The 18,932-nt window shown below is 38.0% G+C and overlaps 1 protein-coding gene across 1 annotated transcript in view; it reads left to right on the top strand.

Annotated features, from left to right (window-relative positions):
• LOC110391014 (contactin-associated protein-like 2) overlaps nt 1–16,540 on the top strand; it is a gene marked incomplete at its 3' end in the record, with an annotated part of 175,208 nt that extends 158,668 nt beyond the window's left edge. Inside the window, exons 6-8 of the mRNA XM_021382672.1 lie at nt 7,299–7,483; nt 9,955–10,098; nt 16,276–16,540. Coding sequence (XP_021238347.1) covers nt 7,299–7,483; nt 9,955–10,098; nt 16,276–16,540 — 594 coding nt within the window. The remainder of the gene's footprint in view (nt 1–7,298; nt 7,484–9,954; nt 10,099–16,275) is intronic.
• Nucleotides 16,541–18,932: the final 2,392 nt, after the last annotated feature.

The raw sequence follows: 18,932 nt of genomic DNA, 5'->3' as shown, positions 1-18,932 counted from the left end.
AAAGGGAGCCAGAAGACCTGCATGGTTAAACAGTGAACTGCTGGAAAAACTCAAGTGGAAGAGGAGAGTCTACAGATCATGGAAGGAGGGGCAGCCACTTGGGAATATAAGAATGTTGTCAGAGGATGTAGGGAGGCAACTAGGAAAGCTAAGGCCTCCTTAGAATTAAATCTTGCAAGAGGGGTCAAGGACAACAGAAAGGGCTTCTTCAAATGAATTGCAGATAAAACTAGCACTAGAGACAATGTAGGCCCACTGGTGAATGAGGTGGGTACCCTGGTGACAGAAGATACAGAGAAGGTGGAGTTACTAAATGCCTTCTTTGTCTCTATCTATACTGCTGGAGGCTATTCTGAGGAGCCCCATAACCCTGAGGCCCCAGAAGAAGCCAAGATAAAGGAGGAGTTTGTCTCAGTTGATGAGGACTGGGTTAAGAACTAGTTAAGCAATCTGGACATCCATAAATCCATGAGTCCTGATGGGATGCACCCACGGGTGCTGAGGGAGCTGTCAGAAGTCATTGTTAGGCCACTCTCCATTATCTTTAGCCTAGCTGAAGTGCCTCTATACCAACATACACTGCATGGGAAATAAACAGGAGGAGTTAGAAACTATGGCACAACTGGAAATGTATGACCTAATTGCTATCATGGAAACATGGTGGGATGAATCTCATGACTGGAATACTGTGATTGAGGGCTACAAGATTTTTGGAAGGGGTAGACAGAGTAGAAGAGGAGGGGGATTTGCCCTCTATGTTAAGATGTGGATAGATTGCAAAGAGCTGTGTCTGAGTATCAGCCGCGACCAGACTGAGAGCTTTTGGGTTAAAATCACAGATCGGACCAGTAAAGGACATCCAGTGGTTGGGGTCTAGTACAGGTCGCCTGATCAAGGAGAGCCTGTTGACAAGGCCTTCTTGCTTCAACTGCAAGAGGTGTCACACTCGCAGGCTCTTGTCCTGATGGGGGATTGCAACCACCCAGATATCTGCTGGGATAGCAGCAAGGCAGGTGGCAGACAATCCAGGAGATTCCCAGAGTGTGTTGAGGATAACTTCCTGGTCCAGGTATTAGACAGACTGACCCAAGGTGAAGCCTTACTAGACCTGATGCTCACCAATGCAGAGGAGAGCATGAGAGAGGTTAAGATTGGAGGTAGCCTGGGCTGCAGTGATCATGCCCTGGTGGAGTTTGTGATCTGGAAGAATGCAGGCCTGGCAAAAAGCAGAGTCAGGACCCTGAAATTCAGAAGAGCAAAATTCCAGATGCTTAATGAACTGCTGGATGGAATCCCCTGGGAAAATGTCCTTAAGGGCATAGGAACAGAATAGAGCTAGCAGCATTCAAGGATGCCCTCTTTTCCCTTAGTTTAAGCTGCAGGTCCTTGCTCAGCCATGCCAGTTGCTGAGTTTTCCCCTCTAAGGGAAAAGAGGGAAAGGTACAGGAAGCAAAAGCAGGGTTGTGTAGCCTGGGAAAAATACAGGGGTGTTGTCTGCATGTGTAGAAAGAGGATCAAGAAAGCCAAGGCACAGATAGAGCTGAACTTAGCAAAGGGATGTGAAAAATAACAAGAGGGGGATCTGCAGATGAATAGGCAGGAGAAGACAGGCCAAGGAGAGTGTTCTCCTTCTGATAAATGAGGATGGAGGACTGGCTTCCTCAGACATGGAAAAAGCTGAGGTACTCAATAAATGCTTTGGCTCAGTCTTCAATGGTTGTCAGGCTCCCCAAGTCTGCAAGAGCCCTGAACCTCTAGGTGAGGGTGAGAGGAGCGGATTCCATCCCACTGTAACAGTGTAACAAGTTCGAGACCTCCTCATGAAACTGAATGTATGTAAGACCATGGGGCCAGATGATATCCGTCCGAGGGTTCTGAGAGAGATGGACTGTTTGATGGATTAAGAACTGGTTGTCTGGTCGCAGCTAAAGTGTTGTGATCAATGGTTCTACGTCATGGTGTAGGCCGGTCACAAGTGGTGTCGCCCAGGGCTCAGTCTTGGGAGCAGTGCTCTTCAACATCTTAATCCAAGGCACAGATGATGCAATCAAGTGCACCCTCAGCAAGTTTGCAGATGACACCAAGCTGAGCAGTGCAGTCAATACACTGGAGGGAAGGGAAGCCATCCAGAGGGACCTGGACAGGCTGGAGAAATGAGTCCATGAGAACCTAATGAGGTTCAACAAGGCCAAATGCAAAGTGCTGCACTTGGGCCGGGGCACTCCCAGGTATTTATACTCACTGGGGGAAGAACTCCTTGATAACAGCCCTGCGGAGAAGGACTTGGGGGTCCTGGTGGATGGGAAGCTTGACATGAGCCAGCAGTGCTTGCAGCCTGGAAAGCTGAGTATATCCTGGGCTGCATTAAAAGAGGAGTGGCTAGCAGGAAGAGGGAGGTGATTGTCCCCCTCTACTCAGCTCTTGTGAGGCCCCATCTGGAGTACAGTGTCCAGGCCTGAGGCCCCCAGTACAAGAAAGACACAGAGCTCTTGGAACGAGTCCAGAAGCGGGCCACCAAGATGATCAGAGGGCTGGAGCACCTCTCCTAAGAAGAAAGGTTGAGGGAACTGGGCTTGTTTAGCTTGGAGAAGAGAAGGCTCCAGGGAGACCTCATCGTGGCCTTCCGATACTTGAAGGGAGCATATAAACTGGAGGGGGAACGACTGTTTATATAGGTTGATAGTGATAGGACAAGGGGGAATGGTTTAAGATTAAGACAGGGGAGATTTAGGTTAGATATTAGGAGGAAGGTATCCCCCATCCCTGAAGGCACTCAGTGCAAGGCTGTATGAGTTTCTAGGCAGCCTGGTCTAGTGGCTGGCAACCCTGCCCACAGAGGGGGGAGCGGGGTTAAAACTAGATGATCTTTAAGGTCCTTTTCAACTCAGGCCATTATATGATTCTATGATTCTATGACTCTATGATTCTATGATTCCTTGATTCCTTGATTCCATGATCTTTGGTAAGTCGTGGGGAACAGGAGAAGTGCCTGAGGAATAGAGGAAAGCAAATGTCACTCCAGTCTTCAAAAAGGGCAAGATGGAGGACTCGAGTAAATATAGACCCATCAGCCTCACCTCCATCCCTGGAAACGTGATGGAACATCTTATCCTTGGGGCTGTCTCTAGGCATATCAATCATAAGGGGGTCATTAGGGGCAGTCAGCATGGCTTCACCAAGGTGAAGTCATGCTTAACCAACCTGATAGCCTTTTATGAAGACATAACCAGGTGGATAGATTATGGTGAAGCAGTGGATGTAGTCTATCTCAATTTTAGTAAAGCATTTGACATTGTCTCCTACAGCATCCTCGCAGCTAAACGGAGGAAGTGTGGCCTGGATGGTCAGGTAATGAGGTGGACTGTGAACTAGCAGAAGGAAAGAAGCCGGAGAGTTGTGATCAGTGGGACAGAGCCTCGTTGGAGGCCTGTATCTAGTGGAGTCCCTCAAGGGTCAGTACTGGGACCAGTACTATTCAATGTATTCATCAGCAACTTGGATGAGGGAATAGAGTGCACTGTCACAGGATCACAGAATCACAGAATCACAGAATCACAGAATGTCAGGGATTGGAAGGGACCTCGAAAGATCATCTAGTCCAATCACCGGCTGGAGCAGGAATTTTGTCAGCCAGTCATCAAAAAGTTTGCTGGTGATACAAAACTGGGAGGAGTAGCTGACATGCCAGAAGGCTGTGCTGCCATCCAGTGAGACCTAGAAAGGCTGGAGAGTTGGGAGGGGAGAAATTTATTGAAATATATCAAGGGCAAATGTAGAGTATTGCATCTGGACAAGAACAACCCCAGGTACCAGTATAGACTGGGGACTGACCTGTTGGAGAGCAGTGTAGGGGAAAGGGACCTGGGGGTCTTGGTGGACAGTAGGATGACTATGAGCCAGCACTACGCCCTTGTGGCCAAGAAGGCCAATGGCATCCTGGAGTGTATTGGAAGGGGTGTGGTTAGTAGGTCGAGAGAGGTACTCCCCCTCCTCTACTCTGCCCTGGTGAAACCATATCTGGAATATTGTGTCCAGTTCTGTGCCTCTCAGATCAAGAAAACAGGGAACTGCTTGAGAGAGTCCAGTGCAGAGCCATAAAGTTGATTAAGGGAGTGGGGCGTCTCCCTTACGAGGAAAGGCTGAGGGAGCTGGATCTCCTTAGCCTGGGGAAGAGAAGACTGCATTAATGTTTATAAATATGTAAAGGGAGAGTGTCAGGAAGATGGAGCCAGGCTCTTGTCAGTGACATCCAATGATAGGATAAGGGGCAACGGGTGCAAGCTGGAACATAGGAGGTTCCACATAAATATGAGACAAAAATTCTTCATGGTGAGGGTAACAGAACACTGGTACAGGCTGCCCAGAGAGGTTGTGGGGTCTCCTTCTCTGGAGACATGCAATACCCACCTGGAGGCGTTTCTCTGTGACTTAATCTAGGTATTCGTGCTCTGGCAGGGGGATTGGACTAGATGATCTTTTGAGGTCCCTTCCAATCCCTGACATTCTGTGATTCTGTGGGAGTTAGCCTTGGGACAGTCACCACTCGAGGGTTGCTGGGCATTGGTTGGCATGCATTACTTGCATTACCAGCAGGCCACAGGCCAGCAGGTGGTTGTATTTATTGCTGTGAGTTGGTCAGTGGGTAGAGAGTAATTGCATTGTGGCTGAATAAAGTATATATATATATATATATATAATTATATTTATATAGTTTTAATTGCATTTTTTCCCATTTTCCTCTTCTGTCTTAGTATATAGTTTTTATCATAGAATCATAGAATCATAGAATCATAGAATCATAGAATCATAGAATCATAGAATCATAGAATCATAGAATGGCCTGAGTTGAAAAGGACCTCAAGATCATCAAGTTTTGTCAACGGTTTACCGGGCGTTCGGCCCGGTTCCGTGACGAAGGGGATGGGGGACCCACGGGCCCATGCCCCGAGAAAAGGGAAAAGGGAAAAAGGGTAAGGAGATGGCCCTGAGAGCAAAGAACAGAGGCAACAATCTGAGGAGAAACAAACTAATTTACTAAATAAGATTTCAGAATGCAAAACAACACACTATAATACAATATAATTACAATTTAAGCTGATAAATCCAATACAGAGAGAGAGAATGTCCCAAGATCAAGGTAGGCCTTACTCTACTACCGACGATAAGACGGCTGGTGAGCGAGGTGCTGCCAAGACAAGAGACAGCGGAAAAAAGGGACGAGGTCTCGTGATCTGCAAGTTTTTATACTACGAGCTTTTATCTTTTCCCTCCGGCTGGAAAATGGTAACAGAGGAGCAAAGTACCCTGGGGAATGTAGTAGTCCTTCTCTTCTGAGAACCAGATACATTCACTACATGATGTTATGATGTGGAGTACCAATAACCGAAAATCATAAAACCATGACAAGTTTTAACCCCCCTACTGAGTGCAGGGTTGCCCGCCACTAGAACAGGCTACCCTGAGCTACTTCCAGCCTTGCCTTGAATACCTCCAGGGATGGGGCATCCACAACCGCAACCCACAAGTTCTATTTTGATTCCAGTTCTCTCCCTCATCCTACCTGGGGGGGGAAGGGAGTGTGAAGTGAGTGAATGGCTGTGTGATGTTTAGCTACCTGCCAAGTTAAACAGTAACAATTCCCAAAAGAATTTATTTTTCCTCAGATATAGCAGGCCACATAATTTAATTTGGTGAAAATATTCATCATTCCCTTTATGTTGTTCTTTTTTACTTCCTGTCCTATGTCTTCCCATTTACTTTGTGTGAGATAACATGAAAGTAAAATTATAATAAAATAAGATCAACAATATATTATTATTAGAAACTTGTTGGAAAGGAAAGAGGATTGGTAGAATTATATTTTGCCTGAGCTATAGTTTAGTTTCCTTCAGAAACTTGCAAAATGGTTGAGATTGGAAGGGACTTCTGGAGGCCATCTTGTCCATCCCCCAGTGCAAGCAGAATCACCTAGAGCAGGCAGCCCATGAGTACACCCAGAGCTTTTAAATATCTTCAAGAGTGGAAATTCTCATGATTTCATTCTTAAGAACAAAATCAAGAGGCTGTGTGAAAGAAAGGCACTGTCTTTAGTGCTAGGGGAATAAGGATCACCCTTAGAAATCTGGAGCAAAAATGATAACAGTCTTGGAAGCTACAGGCCACATGAGGCTGAGGTTCAGTAACCTTCTACAAAGAAGCATAGCTTGAAGGTAGGCAGGAAGAAAGTCCTGTTTTTTCAAGCTTTTACTATGAAGCACTGGACCCACTGAAACCAGTGATAATACTCAGAAGGATCAATAACCTTCAGCAAAAAAAGAAGTAAGATCATTTGTAGGAAAATATTGTATTAAGCCATGGCAGTGCAATTTGGCAGAATGTGTTATCAACATCTTTACTGATTTCCAGGCATGCTCCAGAAATGCATTGTCTCCTCATGTATTTAAAACATAGAAGAATGCACTGAGTTATTGGGCAGTGCAGCAATTTTTTAAGCTTATTGTTGAATTTGTCACTTGCTCCTTCAGTTGAGATCTATACTATCTACCTTTTCTGGCTTAGTTATGTCAGCCAGACTGCAATGAGATATTACCTCTGATAAGCATAGCTACACAGGCAAAAGTCTCCAGAAAGCACAGCAGTAAGCTGCAAAACTGTATTTTTGCTAAGTTTATTTGCCTTCCAGAAAAGGAATGTTAACACAGGAAGACTAAAGTAAGTTATATTACCACAAGACATTTTTTGCTGCTATTGATTCATTCCGCACTGAGACTCTTACACACTAACTAGTCTAGCTATATTGCCAAAGTCTACAAAGGATAGAACTTATTTTGGTGTTATCAGACTGAAAAGACTTTTTGTTAGCAGCCTATTATCAAATGCTATGTCCTCACCATTACAGTTCCACTGTTCAGAACTTAATTCAAAGGCTACTCTAGAAAAGGTGACAGCTTTTTATTTCAGTACCCTAGAAATTAAAACACAGAAAACCCCTATTTGAAAACAACTTTGCAACTGAAAGTAGCTATTTTTTTCTCTGGTACACCTTCAAATACCTACTATGACAAATATTTATAGAGTTAATTAATGTAATTACTGATGTATTTGATTTAGCTATTTGTATTTTTATGGCATCAAACCTCCATGTGGTAGATCTTCATAGTGAATTGACTCCCTCCAGCCACTTGTGTGTATGACTTCAGGTGAATAATACTTCAGGTGAAGTATTGACAGAGTAAGAGGAAAATGTTTGTCTAACTGGCATGAAATGAAAATTGCTTTTGTTTCTATCCTTATTTTAGGTAGCAACCAGCTTGGCTCTATTTATGGCCACACATCCATGATGACTGGCAGTCTCTTAGATGATCACCACTGGCACTCCATCATCATAGAGCGCCACGGGAGAAACATCAATCTTACCCTGGACAGACGCATTCAGCACTTCAGAACCAATGGAGAATTTGATTATCTGGACCTGGATTATGAGGTAGATGGTGAAATCTGTTCACTTCAAACTGACTTTATAGAGAAAAGTCCAATAAGAGGAGAAAGTTGATATTAATTAAAAATGTTGTTGCTTTTTTATATATGATTTTTTTAAATAACTTTTTTTCCTTTCAAATAATCCTTTTAAATAATTCCTTTCAAATAATCTACTCTCTTAGGTAAAAATTTAGTTTCCCTTCATTAGTCTATCAGAACTCATCTGTTATAAGTCTAATCTCAATCTTTTGTTTTAAAGTGGGATATCTATGTAATTCAGTAAGCTTAGGGTACACTGTAGCTAAGCAGCTGCTGTAAGCACAAAATTGACTGGAAAGTCATGTAAGTTGATTTTATTAAAGATTTTCAATTGATTGAGCAACAGAAAATGTTAGACAGAGTGCCATAAGCCAAGTTACATATATATATGTAGTATATGTATGTAATAAATTTATTACGAGCAGTAAGAATATAGTCCAGGAGATTCAGTTTTCTCTCTTCTTTGGCATTAGAGACCTCATTGGCAGTTCCCAAAGATATATTTCAATCTCAATGTACATAGATTTTCTCATGTTTAGTGGAAATTGTTTTAATGTGTATGAAGACATATTCTGTGGTTCATGTGAAAGGCAGAGCCTTCAGTTCTCCTTCCTTTCCTCTCAATTAACTCACTGACCTTGGATGTTAGACTACATTTAAATGTATTACCCTTATGATAAATTAATCTATAGGAGGTAAAAATGAATCAAAACAGTTTTTCACACAAAACACTGTAACTCCAAACATCTCAACCTTCCTCCTTCCTTCACTTAGCTTGTTACTGAATGCAATGTCAAGTGGTATGGGATATCTTTTCAGTCAAGTGGGATCAGTTGTCTTGGCTGTGCCCCATCCCAATTTTTTATGCACTCCCAGTCTATTCACTGATAAGGGAACACAAGAAACTTTAAAATCTTTGAAGCTGTGAAAGCACAGTTTAGCAATAGCTAAAACACTAGTGTGTTACCAGTGCTGTTCTGGTCAAAATCCAAAATACAGCAACACATGAGAAACTATGAAGAAAATTATCTCAGCTGAAACTAGTGCACCTTTACGTTTCCTCCTGTTTAAAAAAAAAATAAAAATGACTATAACATGCAAAAGATAATTTGACAACAATAAAATATTACAATTATACTCTCCAGTTGTGCTTTTTTTCTCAAAGTCAAGTCAAATTAACTTATAACATCTGAGGATGTGCATGCAAAATATTCTTACGTAGCTGGTATGTACTATTTATAAAGACCTTAGTTTTCAGTGGAGTAGTTGAAACTATATAGTTCTTGTATACAAATCCAATGTCTCTTACTTTTAAAATGGAAAAATAAGTCCCTTGAGCTGCATTTTCATGCTCTCAGTAATAACCAAGGGAGCAAATAATGAATTATATTTAAAGGCTTGAGTCTACCAAATCTCAGCAGGAGACTGCAAGTAGAAATTTTTGTGAGCTGTCTTGCGCTAGGAATTCCAGTTGTAATCACTATTTATGCCTTAATATATTTGAAATAAACAACATACACTGCAAAGACAAATTTCATGAATCCTTTATTCTTCACATTTGGGCTGCAAAATATTAACGAAAGATTGCAGCATTTATTCACTTCCAAACATTTCATACCCTGATAGTGTAGAGACCTGTGTAGTCTCTATAGAGTGACAAGGAGAAAAGAGCAAGTCTAGTTTGTAAAATATTTGGTTTTTTTCGTAGTGTTTTAGCACTACAGATTCTGGGTAACCCAGTGTTTTAGGGTAATTAAATTGGTCATAAAGGAAGAAATATTTCTTGTTTGGCCTACTAAGTTATGTGGTAATTCCTTGTTGATTGTAACTACGTGATAAAATCATGTTCTCAATAGTGGAACGTGAGCCTGTATAACAGGAGATAATATTTTGAACTATGTGATTCTGTAAAATTCTTCTAGATAAAATAAATATATAAGTATTATAGGAAGCAACTACATTGTATTGAAGCCCACATCTGTAGTCTAAGCTCTGGCACACATTTAGAGCTGAGTGAATGATTCAAATAAGACTATCTATCTGGCTAATCTCTAATCTACTTCTGTTGAAAAAGTACTGAAATGGACGTTTATTTCAAGTTGTTTGTTATTTAAAACAGGTATTGTTCAGTAGTGATCAGAAGATCAGTCCATATGTGAGTAACTGTGATACATGTTTTCTCTTTATTTGGGAAAACGTAACAACAGATAGGATTTACCATCATAAATATTTGCAGTCATGACTTCATCATAGATTTTTTCCTGCTTTTCCAGTACTTGTTTGATACTTCCTTTTTCTAGTAAGCAGTGTTGTCAACTATCTTATTTGCTGTGTTGGGCTGTTCAAAGAAAGCAAATGGATCTGCAGCAGATTTGTTCAAAAATTCTAAGCCTTTTCCCTCCAGTAACTATCTTCCATTTTCTGATACATTCAAAGATAACCTTTGGAGGCATGCCTTTTTCTGGGAAGCCAAGTTCTAACAGTAGGAAAAATTTCAAAGGCTGCATGGAGAGTATCAACTACAATGGCAATAATATCACTGACCTTGCTAAAAGGAAGAAATTGGAACCTTCTAATGTGGTAAGGACATAACTTTATCATCATCTAAACTTCTGTTTCTCTTTCTAAGGAAAGTTTGTGAGCGTGTATGGCAGATGTACTGAAATCACATAATATATGAAACAAAGTTTTTCACATGCCTAAATGAAGTGTCTGAGGCACGGAATCACATGTGAATGATCTAAATCGCTTATTGCAGGTTCTAACATCTACTATATACATTCACAGATTTTCTCTTGTAACTTTCCCATCCACTTTTACATGTCAACAAAATATTCCACAAACACTCCTTAACCATACATGCAGGCGCTCATCCAATCAGTCATGAGTTGTTCCTAGCCACGCACTCTTCCTCCAATCAAGGTCATTATCACACAGTGATCACGCAGCTCACTTGGCTTTTGTTTTGACTCTTCTGGAGGTGTCCTTGGTTCTTAGCCTTGCTTTCTCATGCCATTTATCTTGGTCCGCAGCTTCTTCTCTGAACAGTCTTTCTTGTATTATAATGTGGTGCTTTATGTATATATATATTTATATATATTTAATATATGGGAACCTTTTTCCGCTGGGATTTAAGTTTCAGCTCTCCAGAATTACCCTTCAGCATCAGATGAATGCTTTTTAAAAGAAAACCACTAGATAAATAAATATATTTTTGCTTTCCTTCCATATTATAGTAATCCAGAACCAGGATAGACAATATTTATTGTTAAATCAATTACAGCATTTCATGGCTCTAAATCCTGGTATCTTCCATCCCTACAGAGCAAGTTTCATGGGTGTGCAAAATCATTGGAAAGGGATCGCTCAGAGCCATTTTATGGGAGCTCTGTAAAGCTTCAAGATATTAAACTTCAAATTTGTTATTTAGTTCACTAACATTACAGAGATTATTAACATTATATTCTATTTTTTTTCTCTTGCTAAAGCATTCATAGTTGCTTCCATGTTTAAACCTGTGGCTTTGTGTAAGGGCTGATTAGGAAAGTACTTTAATTTCTATATTTTTAATGCTCTAGGTGTTTCTAAAATATTTTGTGGATTACATGAGCAATGTAGGTAGGAAATAAATGTATTATTTACCCTGAATTTGACTTGGATCTGTTCAAGACTTTCTTCTGTACAATACAGAAGCCTTCACAAAGCCCTTCTCAAAATATATTTAGTTCCTCTACTGCTTTTTTTCTTCATGTATTGTATGTAATACATGACAATAAGGAAGAATAAGATATAAGATACACATATGTAGTAGAAATAAAGTGCAAATGGTTGATTACTTCCTGTATAGTAATACGGAAGTTGCATATAATTTTATGAACTATATGTCTAAATGATCTAGATAATAGGAAAGATAATTCTGAGTATATGAAGCAAAACTTGAACCCATACAAATTTATTAATACAGCCTGATATTTAGAGCCTTTTTTAAAAATAAACTTCTTCAGTACTGTCAAAGAGCAAGATATATATGCTAAAGAGCAAGACTACTGTTCTAGAATCTTTTCAATCCATTTGCATTAAGTTTTACATTTCTGATTTTTTTCCCCAAAAATCACCTGTGATATCCTTCCTACATTGCATATTATACTTGTAAGGATACTTTTCAAAGATTGGTGCCTGAATTAGAAAAGGATCTTTGTACAGGAGGAATCTTTTCCTTTTGTATCAGTCCAGTCCACTATAAGTTAGCAGAACATACTCTTAATGACTCCTCCTGAGTGGAAGTGCAAGTTAAGAGATTTCTGTAGGACAAATTCCAGCCTTTCAAAAGCATAGCACAGCTAGCAGTACAGTAAAGTGTCTATAAAAACCTCTTTCTTCATTTGGATGTGGATTTTTGTTTGCTGTATATGTTTGTTTGGTTAGTTTGTTGATTAAATGCCATTACCGGTAAGACGAAAGCAAAATCTACATATGTAGATTTGGTAGTGTTAGTGGATCACCACAAAGCTGTGGGATACTAGTTTAATCTGATGATTCTCTTGACTTCCACTTCTGAGAACACCTATAAAAACAGAAGTGACCTTTGCTTTCAGTAGAATTACTTAAATTGATTCCACTCTTCAAAAACAAAATTAGTTTTAGTAAAACACGGATTTTTATGTTTCTTACAAAAACTTTTTTTCTTCTAGTTTTGAGCCTGATTTAGCATGAAAAATACTAACCTGAAACTGCTGTTGTTGTTAATCATGTTTATGATACTGGCACGTGAGCAATCCAACCAGGATCCAAGCTCCACTGTAGGAACTGTGCAGATGCATAACAGTATACATACCCTGCCCTAAACGGTTTATTATCCCAATAAGGAAAACAAATAACATGTAATGAAATGGAACACAAGCAAAGTAACTGGTAAGGTTACAAGAAGTATCATAGGGAAAACAAACAAAGAGAAACAGATGAAAGAATAAAAATAGTTTTGAGACTGAAAGAAAAATGTTCTTATTTGCAGATTTCAGAATTCATGCAGTGAAAGAGAGTGAACACGTTAAATTTATATAATGAGGAGGTCCAGAGAATCTAAGAAGTTAATCTTGATTTTACTCTGAACAAAAATAGAATTAATAAAAATCCTTAGGTCTCACAAACATAGATGTTATGACCATAAATGCACAACTAAGAGTCTTTCAACTTCTACTTAAGCAATTTATTTTTTATGTCTTTAAAGGGGAACAAAAAAGTTTTGTAGTCCTCTCTGATAGAATGTGTGGCAGCAGCTCTTTGAGAAGAATGAGTGAGATGGATGACCTTAATCAGTCTTTGCTCTTAATAGTGGAGTCTAATTTGTTTTCACAAAAAATGAGACAAATGATAAACATACACAAAAAGGAGAGAAGGAGACAAAAGGATAGCCAGAAAAAAACTGCATTGAATTTTCTTCCAAATGGATTTCCAAACAAGAGTTGGCAGTGGCTAACTAGAGCAGTAAATTGTAACTCTCGTCTACAGCTTTTTTCAGGTCTAAGTCAGAAAAAAAGAAAGTGCTTGCGCACAAGTCTTCCAATCCATATTCTCTATGTTATTGAAAACAATAAGCTTTTTTTTTTAATATTTGTTTCATTTATGTTTACAAGTACTAAAATCTAAAAAGTTTTATACGACTTTCTCATAACCTGTAACAGAAGAGTGCTGAGAAGAATCAAATTTCTTGCTCTCTCTCTTCACATACATTAGGCTTATGCACCTTCCACTTCAGTGGCTACTCTGCTGTGGATTACTGAGTCCAATCATGTACAAATTTAAGATAAACATTTTCTTTAAATTATTTATAGTATGTTATACTCAAATAACTATTTGAGAAAAATAAAGGAATAATCTGACAGCTATTATAAAGTTATTGCATTTACTATATGATCCATCCTGATATAGCAGTTACTTTAGTTTTAGTAAATGCATTACCTCTATTTTACAATGTATATTTTCAGTCGGTATCTCAATTATCAGGAAAAGTTAAGACCTGGTAGTATTACCACAAAGGATAATATCTGAAAGAGAAATTGATTTATAAAAGGTAAATTTGAAGATGGTTTGCAAGATAAAGATCATGATGCAAAGTTCAAACTGCCCAAATTAGGATGTTTTCACAATTTCCCTTCTGATATGCTACAAGTAATTATTTAATATGACCAATAATTTCAATATAAATGCACATATTTCAGTATAAATACACACTAAATGTTTGATTTGCATGTCTCATAGACCACAGAGCTATTCAGCAAATTATTCTGAATCTACACAAAAGAATCTCTTACTCTTTGAAAATCTTTTACAGAAACAAGCTGCAGATTAATTCTAACTTTTAGCCTAGATCCAGTGAGCAATCTGTATCCAACAAGCTTTGTTTAAAAGAGGAATTCACTTGTGAAATACAGTCATAGTGGGAACTGGTAATGCAGTTCATGTTAATCTAAATGGCTCAGCAGGGAAAATACAGTTTTTGATGACAGAGAAATTAGCATTATATGTTACTTCCTCAAGAAAACTTTTATGCAGTTTGAGTGTTCATGGTAAATGAACTCACTGATGTAAAAAAAAAATAATTTTTGAGTGCATTTGGCTCCATTAGCTCAAGTAAGTGTTTTATGTGCAAGTCTCATATACATCAGGATGCCTTGAGAGCGTCAGCTGGATGTGAAAGCCGCCTTCTTATGTGGAAATTGTTAGTACCTCACATTAACAATGCAGTAAGAGAATCTTACAAATGTTTAACAAGTACTTTCTGAGTACTACTTAAATGACAACTGTGGCTGGTGTCTGTAGCTGAGCCATAAGGTGCCAGCTCTTAAAAAATGCTGTTGCCCTCTGTGTTTATGCAGAACTTCCCTAACTATGAAACAGAAGAAATTTCTTACTCCTAAGGTGAATATTACACTGAGAATTTTAACAAAGGATTACAAATGGTATTTCAGTCAATCTCTAGATTTTTTTTCTGTATGTAAAATCTAGGATTTAATTTAAAAAAATATGTATGGCACATTTGGAAATGTCCAGATTAACAGTATCCAAAAAAATGTGTTAGCTATTTTGACATAATGCTTAGTAAACTGAAAAAAAATGAAAATCTCTAGGCTACTTTTAGACTGAAAAAAATAAATTCAAACAGATTGTCAAAGCAGCTAAAGGGAGGTCCTCTGACTTTACTGAAAAAGTATTTGTCAGTTCTCTAACTCACATTATAGATTAAACGCAGTTGAAAACAAGTACTTCTAAGTAGATTTACTTAGGACATACTCACACACATTTTACAAACTTACTGTCTGCCTTCCAAATGCTTTAACTTCCCTCAAGGTGAATTTTCAGGTGCATTTATGCACTATGAATTAAAAAAGAAAAGTGACATAAAAAGAGCAAAATGTAACGAGAAGTCAGTGAGGTGGAGTCTAAAATATTTACATGCTAAAAAAGTAATTCCTACTGGAATTCTAAACAGTGCTCAGATGAATGTTATGTCTAAACATCTAAGTACCTCTGACAACGTTGTTCAGTCCTAAATAATTTTTAATGTGGAAATAAATAGCAACAGAATTGCTGCCCTGATCATCATTGTCATTTCTATACTGTATCAGATAAAATCTTACCTTCCCAAATTAAATAGAAATTACCACAGAATATCAGTCTGCCACAGTGCATCTGAAATCCCAACCATAAAACAGTCCAATTTGCCACATAGTAGAGTTGTTCTTCAATAGTAGATGTCTTCGTATTCTATTCATTGATTAAATAAAAAGTCAGTTCTGGAGAGAGATCTCTTTAGATAAATGCATTATGTTATGAAGTAATAGAGTAAGAGTTACACGTTGATTATTTTTTCAAAGGAAAAAAATCGTCTACAATTCAGGTTGGCGTTTCTCATGAGAAAAGACATAAGAACCTGAGTGAATATTTCATGTCTATAGCTCTGGCCTTATTTACAGATATATTTTAATGCTTTTAAATTCAGGATAGTTGATTGGATTTTTGTCAGTTTCCCTAGGAGTGAAATTTTACAGAGTGAAAACTCCAACTTCTTTTACATAGGAAATGACTGAATGATTGTTAGTCATTTTTCATCATTCGGCTTCATGAATTACTGCATTAGCTTATTTAATATTAGCCAGTAGGAAACATAACAGAGAATACTGTTGCTCACAAGGTATTGTATGCCTTTCTTTTACAACCTCACACATGTACATTGATTTGTTTAAAGATATTTTGGAAACTTGACTTCATTTTCATGAAATGGTGAGCTATTACCCTCTTACAGGTTTCTTTGGTGACCATGAAGAGGTTTAAGTTTCTCTCTGATTCATTTCTTCCTCTTTGAACTGGGAATATTAAAGTTTTCATGCAAGGTTTATCTTAGATGACAATTTAAAGGGCAGAGTTTGCATCTTAATGCATATTATGCACATTATGCATAGTGCAAGATATAATGAAGCCACTTCTTTGGCACAGGCCTCAAGGAAAAACAGAAATATCAACAAACACATCACAGTAATAACAACAATTATATTAATAATACATTTTTACATGGAGCTTACATTGACTACAGTAGTCTCTGGATTGAATGCAACCTAGAATACTTTTCTAGAGCTGTCTATGAATTTAGTGGAATCTTACAATTCTACTTATGGTTTTTTGTTTGTTTGTTTGTTTGTTTGTTTGTTTGTTTTTTTTGTTTTGTTTTTTTGTGTTTGTGTGTGTGTGTGTCTTACTCAGGGAAATTTAAGTTTTTCTTGTGTGGAGCCACATACAGTGCCTGTCTTTTTCAATGCCACCAGTTACCTTGAGGTTCCTGGACGCCCAAGCCAGGATCTGTTTTCAGTCAGTTTCCTTTTCCGAACCTGGAACCCCAACGGACTTCTTGTCTTCAGCAACTTTGCAGATGGCCTGGGGAATGTTGAGATTGACATTAATGAAGGCAAAGTCAGCGTTCATATAAATGTCACCCAAGTAAAGAAGAATCAAATAGATATCTCAGCAGGTAAGTGTTTTCAATTGATAACAATTTTGTTAGTGTTGTTTAAAAGCATCATAGGTTTCAAAATTGGAAAAATTATTTTTCAAATTTAAGAATCAAATTTGAAGCTGCATATTTATTCATACTGTATCAAATCCTTTACTGTGTGTTTTACTGAGCAAGGGTTAGAAGAATAATATGTTATTAAATTTAAAAAAGAAGCCACAAATATTTTTATTCTGTGAGCAAAACCAGAAGACATATCATTCCTTGCCTGCAAAGCAGTGTTGTCTCTTATTTTCTTTCTTTCATCACTCTTTCAGTCTTTTGTGCAAAAACATTTGGTTTCAACAGGAGTGAGTAATGCATACCCTTGCTGAGAATAGTCTAATAATAAAGAAACACTGCAAGTTGTTATAAACACAAGGCTGGTATGAAAAATACTATGGCATTTTATAAGCATGCTGCATAATCATACTGGAGAAGTAACAGTTTTCATTACTTATCCAAGGAGCCTTGTGAGGAGTATCATAAGGATACCTCATAGCATTCTATGATGACATTACCAGCTGGATAGATGGGGATAGAGCAGTGGATGTTGTCTATCTTGACTTCAAGGCTTTTGATACTGTCTCCCATGACATTGCGATAGCGAAGCTGAGAAAGTGTGGGATAGATGAGTGGATGGTGAGGTTGGTTGAGTACTAGCTGACTGGCCTGGCTCAGAGGGTGGTGACCAGCAGTGAAGAGTCCAGCTGGAGACCTGTGACTAGTGGTGTTCCCCAGGGGTCAGTGTTAGGTCTGGTCTTGTTCAACATCTTCATCAGTGACCTTGATGAGGGGATACATACACACACATTACTTGAAGTAGAGTGATGGAATCTTAGTGATCTAGCCAAAAAAGGTCAGTCTTTTTTTTGCCTGAAGTTATGTGGTACTATTTGCTTAATCTTAATCCCATGGTGAAGATATTCCAATCTTCATCAGTAACACTGACTGGAATTAATCACTTTTTTTTTTTTTATGTCCATTGTTTGATTTGGCATGTGAATATATGTTTTCAACATAGTAATATCAACAGGGACTTAAGAAAACCTTAAGAAGAAAATGTGTGTTTGTTTAATTAGTGTACATTAGATGAGAGTAATGTTTTGCTTGGGAAGTGGACATTTTTGTAAGTTTTTTCTTTTTAATCCATTAATGAAATAGAGCTGAGCATGAAATGAAATGGATTGTTTTAAAGACAGAAGTGAATAAAATATAAATAAAATGTTTATAAATAAAATGTTTTGTAAAATGAATATTTTTAATGAAAAATATATCAAATTTTCTTCCAGTGTTTGAATTTTTTTTTTTCAGCAGAAAACCCAGTGCTCTAGATTACAGATTAGTGTTCCATTGCCTTATTATTTAAGCACATTCAAGAAAGAATTGTATACGGTTTTAGTTATACTGTGATCTCATGAACAAGAATGTTTTTTAAGGTGCTAATACAGAGTAGTTAGGAAAAGCAGGTGTTTATCAGCTTCATAATTTCTTATTTAGCTCTGTCTACTCCAAAATTCAGTTTATTGAGAGAAATGAAAACTCATTATATTTCTTCATGAGCTTCCTTGTACCTTTTCTGTCCAAGGAAGATTTCAGTGTTGATTAGCCAGATATTATGAGGAAGAAGAAATTCATCAATTCATTTCTAATGTTGCTGAGGAGATATTTTGATATGAAACCATTCTCGGATTTCATTAGCTTTGCATCCTGGAATGAAAAAACACATGAAAAGTACTACAAGGCTACTTGTAGTTACTCTAGACCTTCCCCCACAACAACAAAAATTTCTGAACACCTGTGATGTAGAAGTAGCCTATTTATATTCTGAATTTGTTCTGAAATATGCTGAATTGAATGTTTTTCAGAGTAAAGCTTTTCAGTTTACGTAGCCAGTTCAGTTAATAACCCAAGATTCACATGAAGCTATTTGTTTTTATATCCATTATGCTTTTGTCTCCATGCAGGCCAATATCATAGTTCAGATATCTTGAGGAGATTGTACTTTCATTGTTTTCATGCATTATATCACCTTCATTGTATGGACCCCTTATTTTTGCTCAGTCATCCTGTAAAAGTCTTGATCTCTTTCAATACATCCTTGCTTCTTTTGAGTCAGTGCACGACAAAATTAGTTGTATGTGCGAATGTAAGAGTAAAATGTGACATCTGCCAGAGAAGACTGTAGAATGAACGCCATTATTTTGAGGCAAATCTCACAAAAACATTCTTTTTCCCTTCTCATGAAAGGAATTAATAGACTTCAGCATACAAACCGGTAGGTCTTACGTAGAGGTCAAAGTGGTCTGACTCCGGTAAGAAGAGTTCTGACTGTAGCAGTCCTAGACATACAAGATGCACACTTTTTCAT

Source organism: Numida meleagris, unplaced genomic scaffold, assembly GCF_002078875.1.
Source record: "Numida meleagris isolate 19003 breed g44 Domestic line unplaced genomic scaffold, NumMel1.0 unplaced_Scaffold262, whole genome shotgun sequence".
Taxonomy (NCBI): domain Eukaryota; kingdom Metazoa; phylum Chordata; class Aves; order Galliformes; family Numididae; genus Numida; species Numida meleagris.
This window is presented reverse-complemented; position numbering and strand designations above follow the sequence as displayed.